The following is an 18,100-nucleotide window of genomic DNA, read 5'->3' on the forward strand; positions in this document are numbered from 1 at the left end:
TGTGGTGGCTCAGCGGTTAAGACGCAGGCTTGTTGACCAGAAGGTTGCAAGTTTGGTGGTTAGAGACCTGAGCGCCACGTGACGGAGTGAGCTCCTGCACTCGCCCCAGCTCTTGCCAACCTAGCAGTTCAAAAGCATGCAAATGCGAGTAGATAAGTAGGTACCACTTCAGCAGGAAGGTGACAGCGTTCTGTGACTGTTGTGCTGGCCACATGACCACGGAAGCGTCTTCGAACAGTGCTGGCTCTTTGGCCATGAAATGGAGATGAGCACTGCCTCCTAGTGTCGGAAACGACTAAACGGGAACCTTTACCTTTTCACCCATGAAACAAATAGAATAATTTTGCAACTTCTGGCCTATATTTGAGCCTGAATGTGCAAGGGTTCCCCGAGGCCTGAAAAATATTTCAAGGGACCCTCCAGGATCAAAAGGTTGAGAAAGGCTGATGGAGAGAGATCACTGGGAACCAACCAGTCAGAGAGTGTAAAATGCCTCATGTCATACGTAGCCTGCCCCTGAGCTACAGAGACAGAGCTGCAACTGGGGGGTGGGTGGGCAGGCAAGCATGGCATGTGCCCCAGGCGCCGTGCTGGGGGGACACCAAAGTGAGCACTGGGGAGCACCAAAATGGGCGTGGAATTGCCCTGGGTGACACTAGTTGCAGGCCCATGCAGAGATCCTGGAAAAAACAAAAAAATAAAAATCCCTTATTGCCACAAAAAGAAATTGCATAATGCAAGAAAATAAATACAATAAAACAAACTGTTAGGGCTCCTTTCCACATTTTCATTTTTTGGTCATTTGAAAAAATAAAAATCTGACTGACTGCAATGAAGGGAAGCCAGCTGCAATGACCCCATTTTGTTGTTGCATTTAAAGCCTCTTGAAGATGAGAGAGTGAAGTGATGGTATGTCAGCAATTCTGTAATCAGGTGCTTTCCCCTATAAGTTTAATCCTGGTCTCATATTTCTGCAGTGAATAGAGCAAGGGAAAGGAACTGTATGTTCTAAATAATACCTACAGTTACAGTAAGTACCAGGAACAGGTTTCTGAAGCTCTGGCTTGAAGCTGCTGAGTCCAGCAGCCAGGAGGAAGAATGAGGTCGGAGTCCTTTCACCCAGAAAAATCACTGGTTCACAGGCTTGCAGGCGTGCAGAATAGTAAAGAGAAAACTGCCCCAAGGATGGCACATGTAACACCTTTGCTGCGTTAACTGCATTGGGTACCAATTTGCTTCCTGGTCCAATTCAAGGTGTTGGTAATCACCTTTAAAGCCCTTCATGGCATGGGTCCAGGATACCTGAGGGACTGTCTCATCCCCATTACATTGACCCATCCCACCCAGTCAGGCAGAGAAGGCATGTTACGGACCCCGTTCATGAGAGATTGTCCATTGGTGGGGCCCAGGAAGAGGGCCTTCTCTGCTGTTGCCCCTGTCCTATGGAATACCCTTCCTCCAGGGATGAGGCAGGGCCCCTCTCTCTTGGCCTTCCAAAAAGGGGTAAAGACTTGGCTGTGCCATTTCACTTGGGGTGGGAGGGGGGTAGCCAATCCTGGGGGTGGTTAGCGCCCTAAAGAGGCTCCTATGAATTTATGAACTTACGAATTTAAATTAAGAACTTTTAATATTGGCATCTTGGATTTTATATTTTTATTTTAGAAGTATGGTTTTTTAGTGTATTTTAATCTGTATTTGTTTTTAGCTTTATTGTAAACTGCCCAGAGTCACTTTGTGAGAGATGGGCGGCGACGAAATTTGAAATATAAATAAATAAATAACTTTGAAGAAAGAATGTAAGAACAACTAAGTAAATGTCAACTTGGTCCCAGGAAAGAAGGGATATGAAACAAATTCAAGATAACTCTACCTTGATTCTGTTTGATATAAGAGTGGGCAGAGGGAAATACTGGCAGGTTTTCAAGATTCTGTTATTATGTTGTTGTTTATTCGTTTAGTCGCTTCCGACTCTTCGTGACTTCATGGACCAGCCCACGCCAGAGCTTCCTGTCAGTCGTCAACACCCCCAGCTCCCCCAGGGACGAGTCCGTCACCTCTAGAATATCATCCATCCATCTTGCCCTTAGTCGGCCCCTCTTCCTTTTGCCTTCCACTCTCCCTAGCATCAGCATCTTCTCCAGGGTGTCCTGTCTTCTCATTATGTGGCCAAAGTATTTCAGTTTTGCCTTTAATATCATTCCCTCAAGTGAGCAGTCTGGCTTGATTTCCTGGAGGATGGACTGGTTTGATCTTCTTGCAGTCCAAGGCACTCTCAGAATTTTCCTCCAACACCACAGTTCAAAAGCATCGATCTTCCTTCGCTCAGCCTTCCTTATGGTCCAGCTCTCGCAGCCATATGTTACTACAGGGAACACCATTGCTTTAACTATGCGGACCTTTGTTGTCAGTGTGATGTCTCTGCTCTTAACTATTTTATCGAGATTTGTCATTGCTCTTCTCCCAAGGATTAAGCGTCTTCTGATTTCCTGACTGCAGTCAGCATCTGCAGTAATCTTTGCACCTAGAAATACAAAGTCTTTCACTGCTTCTACATTTTCTCCCTCTATTTGCCAGTTATCAATCAAGCTGGTTGCCATAATCTTGGTTTTTTTGAGGTTTAGCTGCAAACCAGCTTTTGCACTTTCTTCTTTCACCTTCATCATAAGGCTCCTCAGTTCCTCTTCGCTTTCAGCCATCAAAGTGGTATCATCTGCATATCTGAGATTGTTAATGTTTCTTCCAGAGATTTTAACTCCAGCCTTGGATTCCTCAAGGCCAGCTTGTCGCATGATGTGTTCTGCATACAAGTTGAATAGGTAGGGTGAGAGTATACAGCCCTGCCGTACTCCTTTCCCAATTCTAAACCAGTCGGTTGTTCCATGGTCTGTTCTTACTGTTGCTACTTGGTCGTTATACAGATTCTTCAGGAGGCATACAAGATGACTTGGTATCCCCATACCACTAAGAACTTGCCACAATTTGTTATGGTCCACACAGTCGAAGGCTTTAGAATAGTCAATAAAACAGAAATAGATATTTTTCTGAAACTCCCTGGCTTTTTCCATTATCCAGCGGATATTGGCAATTTGGTCTCTAGTTCCTCTGCCTTTTCTAAACCCAGCTTGTACATCTGGCAATTCTCGCTCCATGAACTGCTGAAGTCTACCTTGCAGGATCTTGAGCATTACCTTACTGGCATGTGAAATGAGTGCCACTGTTCGATAGTTTGAACATTCTTTAGTGTTTCCCTTTTTTGGTATGGGGATATAAGTTGATTTTTTCCAATCTGATGGCCATTCTTGTGTTTTCCAAATTTGCTGGCATATAGCATGCATTACCTTGACAGCATCATCTTGCAAGATTTTGAACAGTTCAGCTGGGATGCCGTCGTCTCCTGCTGCCTTGTTATTAGCAATGCTTCTTAAGGCCCACTCAACCTCACTCTTCAGGATGTCTGGCTCTAGCTCACTGACCACACCGTCAAAGCTATCCCCGATATTGTTATCCTTCCTATACAGGTCTTCTGTATATTTTTGCCACCTTTTCTTGATCTCTTCTTCTTCTGTTAGGTCCTTGCCATCTTTGTTTTTGATCATACCCATTTTGGCCTGGAATTTACCTCCAATGTTTCTAATTTTCTGGAAGAGGTCTCTTGTCCTTCCTATTCTATTGTCTTCTTCCACTTCCACACATTGCTTGTTTAAAAATAATTCCTTATCTCTTCTGGCTAACCTCTGGAATTTTGCATTTAATTGGGCATATCTCCCCCTATCAATGTTGCCTTTTGCTTTCCTTCTTTCTTGGGCTACTTCTAGTGTCTCAGCAGACAGCCATTTTGCCTTCTTGGTTTTCTCTTTCTTTGGGATGTATTTTGTTGCCGCCTCCTGAACAATGCTGCCAACTTCTGTCCAGAGTTCTTCCGGGACCCTATCTACTAAGTCCAGTCCCTTAAATGTATTCTTCACCTCCACTGCATATTCCTTAGGAATGTTAGTGAGCTCATATCTAGCTGATCTGTGGGTCTTCCCTACTCTCTTTAGTCTGATCCTAAATTGTGCAAGAAGAAGTTCGTGATCGGAACTACAGTCAGCTCCAGGCCTTGTTTTTACCGACTGTACAGATGTCCACCACCTTTGGCTGCAAAGGATGTAATCAATCTGATTTCGGTGTTGTCCATCTGGTGAAGTCCATGTATAAAGCCGTCTCTTAGGTTGTTGGAAGAGAGTGTTTGTTATGCAGAGTGAATTGTCTTGGCAAAATTCTATCAGCCTATGTCCTGCTTCGTTTTGTTCTCCCAGGCCATACTTACCTGTAATTCGAGGTGTCATTTGACTGCCCACCTTAGCATTCCAGTCTCCTGTGATGAAAATAACATCTCTTTTAGGCGTGTTGTCCAGTAAGTGCTGCAGATCCTCATAGAACTGCTCTACTTCAGCTTCTTCAGCATTTGTGGTTGGGGCGTATATTTGGATCACTGTGATGTTAGATGGCTTGCCCTGAATTCGAATTGAGATCATTCTGTCATTTTTTGGGTTGTATCCAAGCACTGCTTTAGCCACTTGACTATTAATTATGAAGGCTACTCCATTTCTTCTGTGGTCCTCTTGTCCACAGTAGTAGATCTGGTGGTCATTTGATGTGAAGTGGCCCATTCCAGTCCATTTCAGTTCACTGACGCCCAGAATGTCTATCTTTAATCTTGACATCTCACCAATAACCACATCCAATTTGCCCTGGCTCATAGATCTTACATTCCAGGTTCCAATGGTGTGTTGATCCTTAGAACATCGGATTCGCCGTTCACCACCAGCACCGTCGGCCGCTAGCAGTCCTTTCGGCTTTGAGCTAGCTGCGCCATCACGTCTGGGGCTAGTTGAACTCATCCTCTGTTCCTCCCCAGTAGCATTTTGACCATCTTCCGACCTGGGGGTCTCATCTTCCGATGGTATACCGACATATCTCTGGTTGTACTGATCCATTTAGTTTTCACGGCAAGAATACTGGGGTGGGTTGCCATTACCTTCCCCAGGGATCGCATTTAGTCTGACCTCTCTGTCATGACCTTCCCGTCTTGGGTGGCCCTTCACGGTTTAGCTCATGGCATCATTGAGGTGCTCAAGCTCCAGCACCACGACAAGGTAACGATCCTTTGCTGAAGTTATTATACCCTACAATAAAATAGTTACAATAATCTTTGCAGTGTCTGTCTCCTCACCTGACCTTCTTTGAAGGGCTGACTCTCAGGGATAAGACTGTCAAAAATGTTGTGAGATTCTGAGGAAGCTTGTGAGATTTTGGAAACGTAATATTTAGTTTTAACATCTGAAAAACATTTTTAGCACCTGCATCATCTTGTCAAATTGTGTGTTGGTACCTCTGACTGAAAGGGTTTACCTTACTTCACAACTGGTTCCAGCAAGGCCATCACTACCAGAGATAGAGGAAGATCACAACATGATATTTAGAACACAATGATATGATACATAGATACATATATAGATATATCATTCTGACTGAGATACTGCTAGCTAAATGTGAATGAAATACCAACCACTTACTCACTGTTTAAACTTAGGACAGAATGCTGTGTACTTATTTAGAAGGCCCCTTATTAAACACTTCCAAAAAAAGGACAGGTTAATAGAAAAATGCAGTAGAGAGAAAGTCCACCATTCACATAATTTATTCCTTTAAACAGAATGAAAGAGAGAGAGACTTCATGCATATATTTAGAAATAGATTTGATACTTTAAAAGAAATGCAACTTCATATGACCGGTCTCACAAAATATGATCCATCTGCACTTCCCTACAAATAGGCTATATGTGGACAAGTTATTTGAACAATTTTCAAGAGCATCAAAAATGAATTGCTACAAGCCCTGAACAATTCAAAGGCTGTTTCTGAGACATATCACTTTTGCAATATTTTATGGATGATTTATGGGCTCCTCCAGCCCTACCTTTTAAAGAGTCTGCAAAGTTCATTTGCATTGCTATTGTGGAGAACTTTCTTCACCACCATTTTGGCCAATGCTTGTTTACATCTTAACCCAAGAGTGGAGAATATGAGGCTTTTCAGATATACATCTCCCAACAGCCCCAGCCTCATAGGTAATATTTAGGGATGATAGGAGAATCACAGATTTCACATCCATGTGCTATCTAATCACAGGCAATTTGGTCAAATGTATACCACAATATGCTACCTGTCATTTGCAGTCTCTTCCCACTTTGAATTTTGTCTTTGCCTTTGTAATAAGGAAGGACATATGTAAGAGCTTAAGGAATAGATCCTTAAGGTGGTGGCATAGGTAAGGATAGTGCAAAACTATACAGATTATGTCAGAAAACCTAGAGTTCAGAATTAACTGAGGTTGAGAAAGAAAGCTAACAAAAAGAGTTCTTTTTTAGTTCAAAATAAAAACAATAGAATCAGTACATCATCTGATCAGTGAAGACTCAAAATGCTAACCGATAAGAAAGAAAAAGCAGAGCAACTCAATTCCTTGTTTTGGTTCAAACTTATCACATAATGGGTTCCACCAAGAAATTCTCCTAGAACATTGTGAAGAGCAGAATGAAGGGGCAGGAGTCAAGTTAGCCATTGATAGAAACATGGTCAGGGAAGGCCTGTTTACCACAGGAACTCACTGATGGTTGGGTGAATATGTAAGTATTCTAAGAAATCCCAGGGGACTGGTGAAGTGCCAAATGACTGGAGGAGGACAAAAGTTGACTCAATTTTCTAAAAAGAAGGAAAGGAGGACAGAACAGCTAGTATGGGTATCTGAGAAGACTCTAGAGCAGATCATAAAGAGACTGATCTGTAAGCATCCTGAAAACAACGCAGTAATTACAATAAAACATCATGGATTTGTAAAGAACAAGTCTTGACGGATAAACCTTCTGTCTCCCTCTCTCTCTCTCCCCTCTCTGATATTTTAACTTCCTTAGTAGATAATAGGAATGCTGTAGACATAACACTTGCAGCAATTGTTTGTCAAAGTATTCCACAATTTGCAAGCTAGTTAAGCATGGGCTGGATGCCATGATAATTAAGGGGATACCTAGCTGACTTGAAAATCATCTGGAGGGAAGAAGATGGATTGGGATAATACCTAGAATGATCCTGAGTCCTTCACTTTTCAGTATTCAATAGATGAAGAGGTATAAGAATTGTTTATAAAAGTTCAAGATGACACAAAGGTGGGATAGCTAAAACTTTAGAAGATAGAAATAAAATTAAAAACCATCTTACTAGAAAAGTAGGTTGAAACTAACAGACTGAAATGTAACAGCAAATTGCAAAGTACTTTCCTAATAAAAATAAAATGCATGGATGTAGGAAGGGAGACACCTGTCTTGGTAAAGTACATGTGAAAAAATCTCGATACTGTATCTGATCACAGGCTGAATGTGAGTCGGCAGTAATTAATGTGGCTGTAAAAAAAAAAGGCAAATGCATTTTTAGGCTGAATCAACAAATCTACAATGACCATATGATTGGAAATAATAATTCTATTTGATTCTGCATTGGTCAAGCCCCACCTCAAGTGCTATATCAAGGGCACCACATTTTAAGAATGATTCAGAGCAGAACAAGCTTTAAAAAAAAGCAATGAGGGTGTGGATAGAGGTTCGGAAGCTAAATCCTATAAGCTGAGATTTGAGGAGCTGAAACGTTTAGCCTTGAGAATACCAAGAGGGGAAATATGATAGCACTCTTCAAGTGAAGTACGGAATAATTGTTACCTAGAAGAAGGTAAAAAACTGTTCTTCATTGTTCCAAACAGCAGGATACAGAATGATGGATTTGACTTAAAAACATCAGAAGCTGATTAAACACTGGATGTGTTCCAACAGCTAGTCACCTCTTAGGGATGCTTTAATTTGGATGTTCTGAGCAGGCGGTTGAAATGGCTCCTTCCAATTTTATGAATTTGGACACATTATATGAAGAACTAGCTCTCTGACAACAAACAGCAAGGTGGATGGACTCACTTACAGTGGCTATGTGTGCACCATCAGAAGACCTGAAAGACCAGGTTAGGGACAGATTGTCATGGAGAAAGTCTATCTATGTGGTCGCTAACAGTCGATACCGACTTGATAGCACATGATCAATCAATCAATCAATGTTATGAATCTGTTCATTATATTATATAATGAATTATATAAAACTAGACAACCCATGACCCATTGGGTCATCATTTCAGAGATATTTCCTTACCAGATTCCTCAGTGCCTTCACCATTCTAATGTACTACCTTCACTGGAAAAGTTCTTAAAAATTCAGGGAGACATATCTGCCTTGAAAGTAGCCAATGCTGAACTGTATAGCCCAGTCAAACATCAGGAGTTGATCACAGGAAATGGTTTAGGACATTTTGTATTATGTGATAAAATGTTATAAAATTTGCCAAATTTCTATTGCATGGGAGTCATGGGTCCTGGATTTTGGATGCATCCTGAAAGTTAGCCCATTTGAGGTACCTTGGTTCAAAAATTGTTGCCCTGTGACACACCGACACAATTGTTGGTTCAAAAATTGTCGCCCTACAAAAATTGGTGGCTTATCTGATCCCATTTAAACAGAAAGGCCTCTATTTAATTTATGAAGTTTCTGATCATTCAAGCTTCAAATTTGTGTGCAAAAACACAAGTGCTGGTTCATTCTTTTCATATCGTGAGCATACAGCCACAATTAGGTTGCTGCTAACTCTGTAGCTCTTCTGGCTCTCATCTGATGCCTTGTTGCCAAGTCAGAGCAGACCTCTTTCCATTGAATAAATGAATAGGCAAATGTTTATTTTCTAATTTGCATGGAACAAGGAGAATTAGAAGTATAAAAAATTAATAATACTTATGAAATGTATCATGGAATAACAAAGACCCATTAGCAACGGAGCATCAGTGGACTGGATATGGAGTGTAGTATGCAACTTTCTATAGCAGAAAGCGATTGGCATAAGGAACAATCCTTGCAATTCTCTTCAAGGGCATAGCATGAGAAAAATTGAATGTAATAAATCATTCTGATGCAAATGAATAAGGAATTGAGAAAGATGGTGGCATTATCTATGGACAAAAAGTTTGAAACCCTTCTGTGTTCTGATTTTACTTTTCCTCTTGCTCCTTATCTTCTTTCAGGCCTGGATGACGAGAGAAAAAATGGCCATTACATTAATGCAGACTGAGCTAACAACTTGGTTTTGGAGTCTCCCAGTACAACAAATACAGCAAGTGACCTAGTATTCTGCTTCATAAGAATTTCTGTGGTTAATAGAAAGTCATGGCTCAGATATATCCATTCTGCTTACATCCACTCTGCTCCAGACAGGACACAGGTCTATGAGTGACCCTTCTGGGTATTCCCTCTGCTTGCAGCTGAGCTCTATTATACCTGTGGTTCCTGGACTGATCTGGCAAATGTAGCAGCTTAGAGTCTGTGGACTGAAGCAGAGTAAAAGTGCAAACAAACAAACAGCCACATGTATGTTTCAGGTGGAACATGGGTGTTTGGAGAGAGGGGAAGGAGAATAAATCTCTTCATCCTCTCCAACAACTAGTCCTCATGATCTCTGGTTTCCAAAGTTCATAAGTGCAGCCCAATTCTTGTGCATAAATGTAACCAGAGTTCTTACATTTTTATCACGTTGGACATGTTTGTCTCCTCCATATGCAGGGTGTGGAGAGAGATGCTAGAACTTGGAGGTTATCCAGTGAACATGAATGAACAAATAGCAAATAAATAAATGGCTAACCCTGTGATAGAAAAGGTCTGGGAAAAGAAAATGCTGTTTCACATTATGTATGGTTAAGGCATGACATTTAACTCTCACATTGGTGAGGGCTACTGGTTCATGTGGCTTGAAAAGTTAGTGTACTTAAAGATCTTCATGGAAGATGATGATGATCTGTTGGGAACACTTAGGATTATAGCTAACTGGAACCTCTGTGCACCAAGGTAATCTGCCAGTGAATACTAGTTTCAAAAGTGGAGCTTGGAAAGCAATACCAGGGGAAGGAGTTAGTATTGTGGCTGTATCCTGGAGGGAGGTACTGAGCCACTTGTTACACACAAGTGTAACAAGTTAGAGTACTGGAATATCATCCCTCAACATCACATGTCCTTATGTCCTGCCTGTGGCTTCTGGTTGGCAATATTGCAAACAAGATGTTGGACTAGAACAGTTTATATTTTCAACAAGAATAATATAATGATAAGAAAGGGATAATTTTGGAAATCAGGTTCACCACATGGTCAGTATCTGTTTTTGAAATATTTACTGCCAAGTAATTCTTGTATTCTAAAAGGATTCAGATAATTTGCTATACAGTAACCAGTCCTAAAGAGCAATGGATTTAAAAACAAATCAGAAACTGCATTTTGTAAAGTGCTTTTTATTCGGCATTGTCAGCTGCCTAGTGAAGTACTCTCATGCAAGCTCGGCTAACCTAAGAAAACCATTGCTATTCAGTACATAAGGATAGGCATCAACACTGCTAATGTGACTAAGTACACGCAGATTCTAAAACTGAGTAGAGCTTGGTTTGCCTTCCAAACATGTTGGAATAATTCAGTAAATTAACATTAGTTCCTCAGCTCACCATTTTTCTTAATATTTTCCATGATGTTCTCCCTTCTGCCTTTTGCTTTTATTGCTTTACATACTTTGAACAAAGTCCAGTGAAACTTAAGTGAGTTTATTTCCTTTTGGTTTCAGTGGAAGATAATCAGCTTAATTTTCTCTCATTAAAGGAAAATAGAGTTAATATCCTATATTTCTGGGAGCAAGCCCCGTTAAACTTAATGGGACTTATTTCTCAGTAGACATGAAGAGGATTGAACTGTTAATGTGTAATCCCATGCATCCTTTACTCCAACAGTATTAAGCAGTTCATGTTTCGAAGCACAGTGCTTAACTTTGGTTGGATCCTGCTCTTTCTTGTTGCTTTTCAAGGAACAAAATGTACATACTGTGTGGCCTGAAAAATTTCAAGGCAAATGTATTTTAGGAAGACAAAAAATAAAGAGTTTAACTCACAAATGGTGAGGGAACTATAGTGCATTTTGATCATTCAGTTCAATCAAATACTCCTACTTTAATAATTCTTGAAAAAAAAGTGTGTAATGCTTATAACCTAAAAAAACCCTCAGATGTACTTACTATATCATGGAAAAACAGCTTTGTTACAGTAAAACAGTAGGTGAAAAAAATAATTTTAGAAATATTTGTCTTACTCTTAGAGCACACCAGGTGCATAATCTCTAAATTCATTACAATGGATAAAGCAGAATACTGAAACAGTCCAGTAGTAAGATAATCTTATTATAGCCTGTTTTCAAGGAATAGATCACCCAAGAATGTTCATCACTTGGCTGCAGTTCTAAGTGATGACTTCCATATGTCAATGGAAATGTAAGTAATCACAGATTTCATTTACACTAGGTCATCTGAACAGGTTAGTTTTCAGTTCACATCCTCAGCTGTGATTTGCATACATCTATGAAGTAATCCTTAATAAGTATAAAGAAGAATAAAAGTACAGGCATGTAAATTCCAAACATATGAAACAACTCATATGGATTAGATATACATGGATTCTAATGTATCTTAAACAAATTAAATGCAACCATGTTTTCTGGTACAAATGTAGATAATTAGTTCTTACAAAATTCTGGTAGGTAACTAGATTAAAAATATATATTCCACAAATTAGAGATACATAAGATTTTAACCAATTCTTTGAAGAAAATTACAGATTTGCTTTGGTCAGTCCAAGTGTGTATATTAATGATCATCATTCTGACAGCTTTTCCTAATTTGCTAACTTTTAATTGGCTTGTCCACCCTGATTTGTTCTTTTTGAGATGACAGAACTCCATCTTCTGAGTTCAGCAAATCTAAGTTTCTGCTTTTATTTTCCTGCTATGTTTCCTTTACTTCATCCTGACAGATCGTAATATGATAATCCATGCAGTCTTCAGAACGTGGATGGTGGTCATTTTCAGTTGGGGTTATAGAGCCAAATAGGCCAATCCTGCCATTTCCAGGTAAAAAATCTGTTGCCACATGATCAAATGAAATAGCACCTAATGTTTTGATATATTTTATGGATTCCTTACTGCCTGGTGATTTGCTATCAACAGGAAATGCTGCGACATCCACTTCCTTTAAAATGACTATGTTATTAATGCATTGTTTTTGACAATGGACATCTTTATTTTTCTGCTGAATAAGACTCTCTGAGGTAATGAAATCCTCTCCTCTGATGCTTTCTTCAATATCTGGAAGACTGAAAACCTCCGTGGAATAGCCTACTTTAGAGTCAGTTATGCAGAGCTCCTCTGAATTTATATCACAACTTTCTAGCCTTTCAAATGTAGATTCAGAGGCAGGGCCCAGTTCTGTAAATGGACCATGTACATCTTCAAAAGATGTTTCCTGACAACGATGTTTGTGATCTGGAAAAGTAGCTTTAAAGCCATTTTTATCATTGTTGTTGTTGTTATTACTGTTCATAGCACTATTTTTATTACTCCGCCATTCACTGTCATCATCAGTGTTCGTAACTGGTATAACTTCAGCAACATTAGCTTTGTTATTTTTGCCATCTTTCTCCTTTTTAGCACCTTGCATGGCTGCCTGATCATATTCCTCTGCATTCCTTTCACTTGCCTCTTCCTTTTCTGATTCATCAGCCACATCCACTTCCCTTTGCGCAGTTCCATTTCCATCACTGCATGTCTTTGCCGTAATAATATTGGTAGGTTCCTCTTCCTTAGACACAGGAGTAGGAGAGGAGTGGTCGTCTGAATGTAAGTCAATGGTTTCATTTTTCTTTTGACTTTTTGTCTCCCAAAGATGGTGGTCACCATTTGTGAGCTGTTGCTGGCTTGTGTCACCCATGGAAAGATTTGTATGAATTCTGTCAGTCTCATATTCAGAAACTTCAGGCGGCCATTTTGGTTTATTTACTTTAGCCACCTCAACTGAGAATGATTGTTTGGGAGTGTCTGTAGAAGGAGGCCACATAATGTTTAATTTGCCTCTCTCTGTACTCTGCTTTAAACTATCATCCACAGTTCCACAATGCACTTGTGCATTGCCAGGATACAACATATGATCAGTTGTTTTACTCACTTTTGATGTATTTACTTCTTTAGCAGGAACACAACTAATAGGAGCTTTTTGATTTTTGGAAATCCATAATTCTTTATGTTGCTTGTGTCCAAAGCCTTCATCGTAATTTCCTTTGGATGTGAAAAGTTGCTTGAAATGTGGTTTGCAGTATATTTTACCATGGAGAGAAGCGTAACTTCCTAAGCTGCCAAATCAAAGAAAAATGTTTTATAGTATTTTTCAATCATAAATAGTCCAAGAATATTCAGTTTTAGTTGTCATTTTTAGTACCTATAAATAACAATCTATAAATATAATTTTATATTGATATCTATCTGTCTACATATTATAACCATAAATTAAATAATATTTGGTTGGATCAATTCTTAGTCATACATTGGATTTAAGCCATGATGAATGTTTATGGGATTGCTCAGAATATGACTTAGTCTAACTCCAAGTTGTTCACTTTTAAGGTTGGATTTTAAACTCTTAATTTCACTGTTTCTGAAATAAATAGCACAGGAATAGATCAAAGAAGTCTTTTTTAGGGTATTTCAAAGCAAAAGATTTGGGAAGTTAGTTATAAATTTGACAGTGTTTGGGGATCAGTTCTGTGTAGCCCACACATTTCAACAGAATTTGTACAGGCTCAGTGCTTCCCATTCCACATGAAGTGCAGAAAGAGAAGATTGAGCTTTTTGTATTTTCTATGTTAATATTTTTATTTAAATGTCTGAAGTATTATTTATTGAAACACTATTTTTCATTTAAAACAACAGGTGATAAATTGATATTCTGCATCTCTACAAAAATTGCTTTCTCATTTACTATTCTTGCTACTTGTTTCTCTGACAGTTCTACATCCAGGAGAAGTAATCTGATGAGGCATCTGAAATGCACCCATATTTTTATTTTAGAATAGTAATCTCTGAACCTCTCAATTTTTGTGGGGGTAACTATGCCACTTCATTGCTCCTGTGTTTTCCCTTGGGTTTCTTAGGCCTCTTGAAAAAGTACAGAAAATCTCACTTTTTTATAACTTCAGTATCTTCTTTCAAAATTGCATGACTTTGACATTTACAGTGGATTACTGAGTATGGGATCCAGCTGTGATACATCAGTTTCAGTGTACTTTCATTATCGGGGCCATTTTTATATTCCTTTAAATGGATACTTTAATTGGAATTGATCTTATTCTGTGTGTGTGTGTGTGTGTGTACTTTCTGCTTGTGTATAGATGATATGGTATCCCTAGGTAAAAGGAGTGGGGGGGATGGCAAAATGTGCACTGCAGGTTGTTGTGTGGAAAGTAGAAGGCAGGAGTTTTAGGTATGTTCACCACCTTGAGTTATATATAAAAAGGTGGGATGATGATGATGATAATGGAAAGCATGTGACTTACACCTTTGGGTGCAACTTTGCAATGCAAGTACTGGTCAGGGTTTGTGTTGTGATATTTTATCACTTTCATGTCATTGCAGTTTGTACCAAATGTACTATGTGTACTTAGGTAAAACATTTAGTGGAAATTAAATTCTTTAAAAAATGGTTTCCTGGTTTCCTCCATTTTAAGCTAATATTATTTATTCTTTTTTTTAAATTGCCATATTTTCATTGGTGCAAAACACATCTTAGCCATTTTTTAAAAATGTTAATAAGATCATCATGGTGCAATACTGTCTAAATTTTAAAAGTGCTTTAGCACAAAGTAAAGCATACTGTATATTAAAATATTTACCTGGTTCACAAGTAATGCTAAGCCATAATGTGATTTGTTTGTTTTTGTTTACAATGGCTTACTATGAAAAAGAAAGCTATTGTGGGTTTTTTTCCCAACAAACTATGATCTAAAATATCCAGATTTGAAATTACACGTGAGTTCCACGGTTGGCTAAGATCATACATTGTTTCAGCTGCAGCCTGCTAAACAAGCCAGAGTGGCCTCTGTCATGCCTAATGTTCGGCCATAAACCATAGTTTACAAACTACACTGGTTGGATTCACACATCATACCAAGTTAAAATAAACCACATTATAGCTAGCCAGGATATGTAGATCCACTCCCAATGTACTCAGAATTGTCCTTTCCCAAACAGAAACTTGTAATGCCCACTGATGTTATAATAGCACAAAGCCCTTTCAGAAGTTTAGAAAATTTGGGGTATTTGTCATGTAAGCCATAATCCCTTTAAGGCTCCATCAGCACTGTTCAAATATTGTTCTCTTGCAAATGCCCATTTTCATTGTACAGACCTGCAGGGGAAGACATTTACAACTCTATACATGCTGCCTATCACGAATTGTGAAATGAACCAGCATAAACAGCTGTATACTCCCTTGATTGTGAATAGTAATGTTCTCTATATAGCTTACATTGGCAGAGCAGTAACTGAAGGAGGTATCAATCAGAGGACACCACTAAAGATTTTCTACCCCTACTTCCTTCCTCCAACAGATATATTTCTCTCTTTTCTTTTTCTAACCTGCAACCCTTATGTAGAACTTCTTTCACTATTTAACCTCAGAATTTTTTCAGTTCTTAAAAAGCAGGGCATATTTAATGCCTACTTATTCTTATTCTGCAAACAGGGCTAAAGGCAAATAATTTCCAAGGGACAAATCACTTCAATAATTCTTGCCACCTCAGTTCTTGTTGTAAGATTTATATAACAGCTTTCATCTACTCTAAAATATGAAGAACCATTTTCCCCTTTAGATCGAAATGCCCAAACAAAACAGAACTTAAGAGATCCAACAGACAGTCATTATGGTGATAGAGTTCATTGGACCACCAAATATGTTGATTTATATTCAACATCTCAAGTATAAGTCAATGGAAAATCAAAGCAAGCTGTGACAATATATGAATGCTAAAGTTTTAATTGCTCACTTCATCTCACCTTAATTTACTACCACAATGGTGACACCGAAAACATGATTTATGAAAAATCTGCTTGTCGGCAACTAGGCACTCCATTGGATAAACTCTCTTTTGACAAAGTAGGCATGTTTCCTTTCCCTGAAGTTGCAGTTTCTAGAAATAAATGAGACAATGTCAGTGCTATATGTTGTTATTTTTTTTCTTCAGGCTATGCACAAGAAATTGCAATATCATTAGGAAACCTGAGATCCTTCACTCCTAAATAATTAACCCTTGAGTTCCCTGATAGTCACATTACCATGAAATAAATCCTCTGTTTCTAGGAATGCCAGGCTTTTATATTTATTTGAAGACACTTTAATATTTCAATAGGATGAAGATAAAGAGGACACATGAATGACACATGCTTTCTGTCTTTTTTTACATTTCCATTGCAATGAAGGAAAACAGGTGCTTCCACCACTGGCTGCAAAATTCTACATCCAGAGCTTGTAACATTGGAAGCAGACACACTCCATCTGCATATTCACAGTGGAAATACTTAATGCTTCTATTTCATTGCAAGTTTAATTTCGTACAGGAAGAACACAAAGCATTTTTAAAGGATGGAATCAACAGTGTTGAACAATAATACAGATTTTTAAAAAATGCAGTTCACCTTGGGGAAGAAGACCAGTCTTCCATGGACTGTGCTCATGACGACAGCACGGTTGATCTTTTGTGTGGGTAATGTGATTTGTACCCTGTTTATAAATGAATCAGCCCTTCAGGTCTTTATACCTTTAAGGAAGTAGGTTCCTCTTGCACTGACCAAAGCTTTATTCTTCTACCCCCAGTGGCTGAAGCTGCAACCTGGATATGGTGGATTTTGAAGGATACAACAAGGCAATCGGAGAGGTGGCTGCTTGTTTCCACCACTACTATAGCTTTTCAAGATGCTCTCTGCTACCTGTTTGGTGAGCTTCCAAGAAAACCACTGATCCACAACCCCATTTTATTTTTATTTTCGGGGGAATGCCATAAGTGCAAAGATGAGAGACAGAAGTAAAGATTACGCATGAGGCTATCACTTTGCTTTGCAGCATGCTAGCTTCTCATTTAATTATTTTTAAATTAAAGATCTGGGTTTAGAAATTAAATCAGGTGAAGCATGCAGCCTGGAAACATCAGGAAGGTGCTTGCAGGCACATTGGCACCTGCTGGTGCCACGTTGATGACCAAGGGGGAAATGGTTCTTAGCATGCTTTGTTGATGCGTAATCTGTAAATATCATAATTCATACTATTCTTGTATTTTTCATCTGTGCTGGATTTGCTGTTAAGTAGCAAGTTTTTTTTCCTGTGAAAATATTTTTGAATCCCAGTAATTTTCCCATATTCGCTTATCTTTTGTTTTTGTGTTATCTATATCTATATTCTTCGGGGGGTGAGTGTGGATGTGTGTATATGATTCTAATCTACTGAGGGCTGAAGATTTAGTTCTAGCCATTGTTGCTCTTCTTTCCCTAAACATTTCTCCCACTAAAACTTCATAATTTCAAGATTATGAAATTCAGATCTGCTACTTGTCTGTACTGTCTGTAGGTCTAATTCTAGACTCATAGGAGACTTCAACATCTTGCCTTGATGTGGGCCTCATTTATCATGGCATTGGCTTTATCAGGGGTGGCAATAGTTCTATAATGCTGAATGGCCATTATTCTACCTTCCCAGAATGTCTCAGATTAACATTATGCCAGAGGCATTGTGAGACATAAAAACAGCAGCCATCTTTCACTAAGATCTAGAAGAAAATAAAGGAGACCTGGAGGAAATTATTTTGTTCCATTTGCAATTCTTGAGACCCATCTCTTACTTTGTCTACATGTAGTCTTCACTTACTGACTGCCTGGTGTAGCAACTGTTCAAAGTTGCAATGGTGCTAAAAAAATAACTTTGTGACCAATTCTCGCCTTTATGACCATCGTAGTGTCCTGCGGTCACATGATTGCCATTTGTGTGCTTCGCAACTGGCTTGCGACAAGCAGATTTAATACAGAAGACGGAAGTGAAATAGTACGTTGCAGTCATGTGATTTTTTGATTAGCA

At 39.0% G+C, this 18,100-nt stretch overlaps 1 protein-coding gene across 2 annotated transcripts in view; it reads right to left on the reverse strand.

Annotated features, from left to right (window-relative positions):
• Positions 1 to 13,220: 13,220 nt before the first annotated feature.
• The window catches only part of XIRP2 (xin actin binding repeat containing 2), a 124,393-nt gene continuing 119,513 nt past the window's right edge, over positions 13,221 to 18,100 (reverse strand). For both annotated transcript variants that reach the window (XM_063318231.1, XM_063318232.1), the window contains exons 8-9: positions 16,033 to 16,166; positions 13,221 to 13,334 (exon numbers count right to left, since the gene is read on the reverse strand). In XM_063318231.1, coding sequence (XP_063174301.1) covers positions 16,072 to 16,166 — 95 coding nt within the window. In that variant the 3' untranslated portion in view covers positions 13,221 to 13,334; positions 16,033 to 16,071. The remainder of the gene's footprint in view (positions 13,335 to 16,032; positions 16,167 to 18,100) is intronic.

This window comes from Candoia aspera, chromosome 1, assembly GCF_035149785.1.
Source record: "Candoia aspera isolate rCanAsp1 chromosome 1, rCanAsp1.hap2, whole genome shotgun sequence".
NCBI classification, from domain to species: Eukaryota; Metazoa; Chordata; class Lepidosauria; order Squamata; family Boidae; genus Candoia; species Candoia aspera.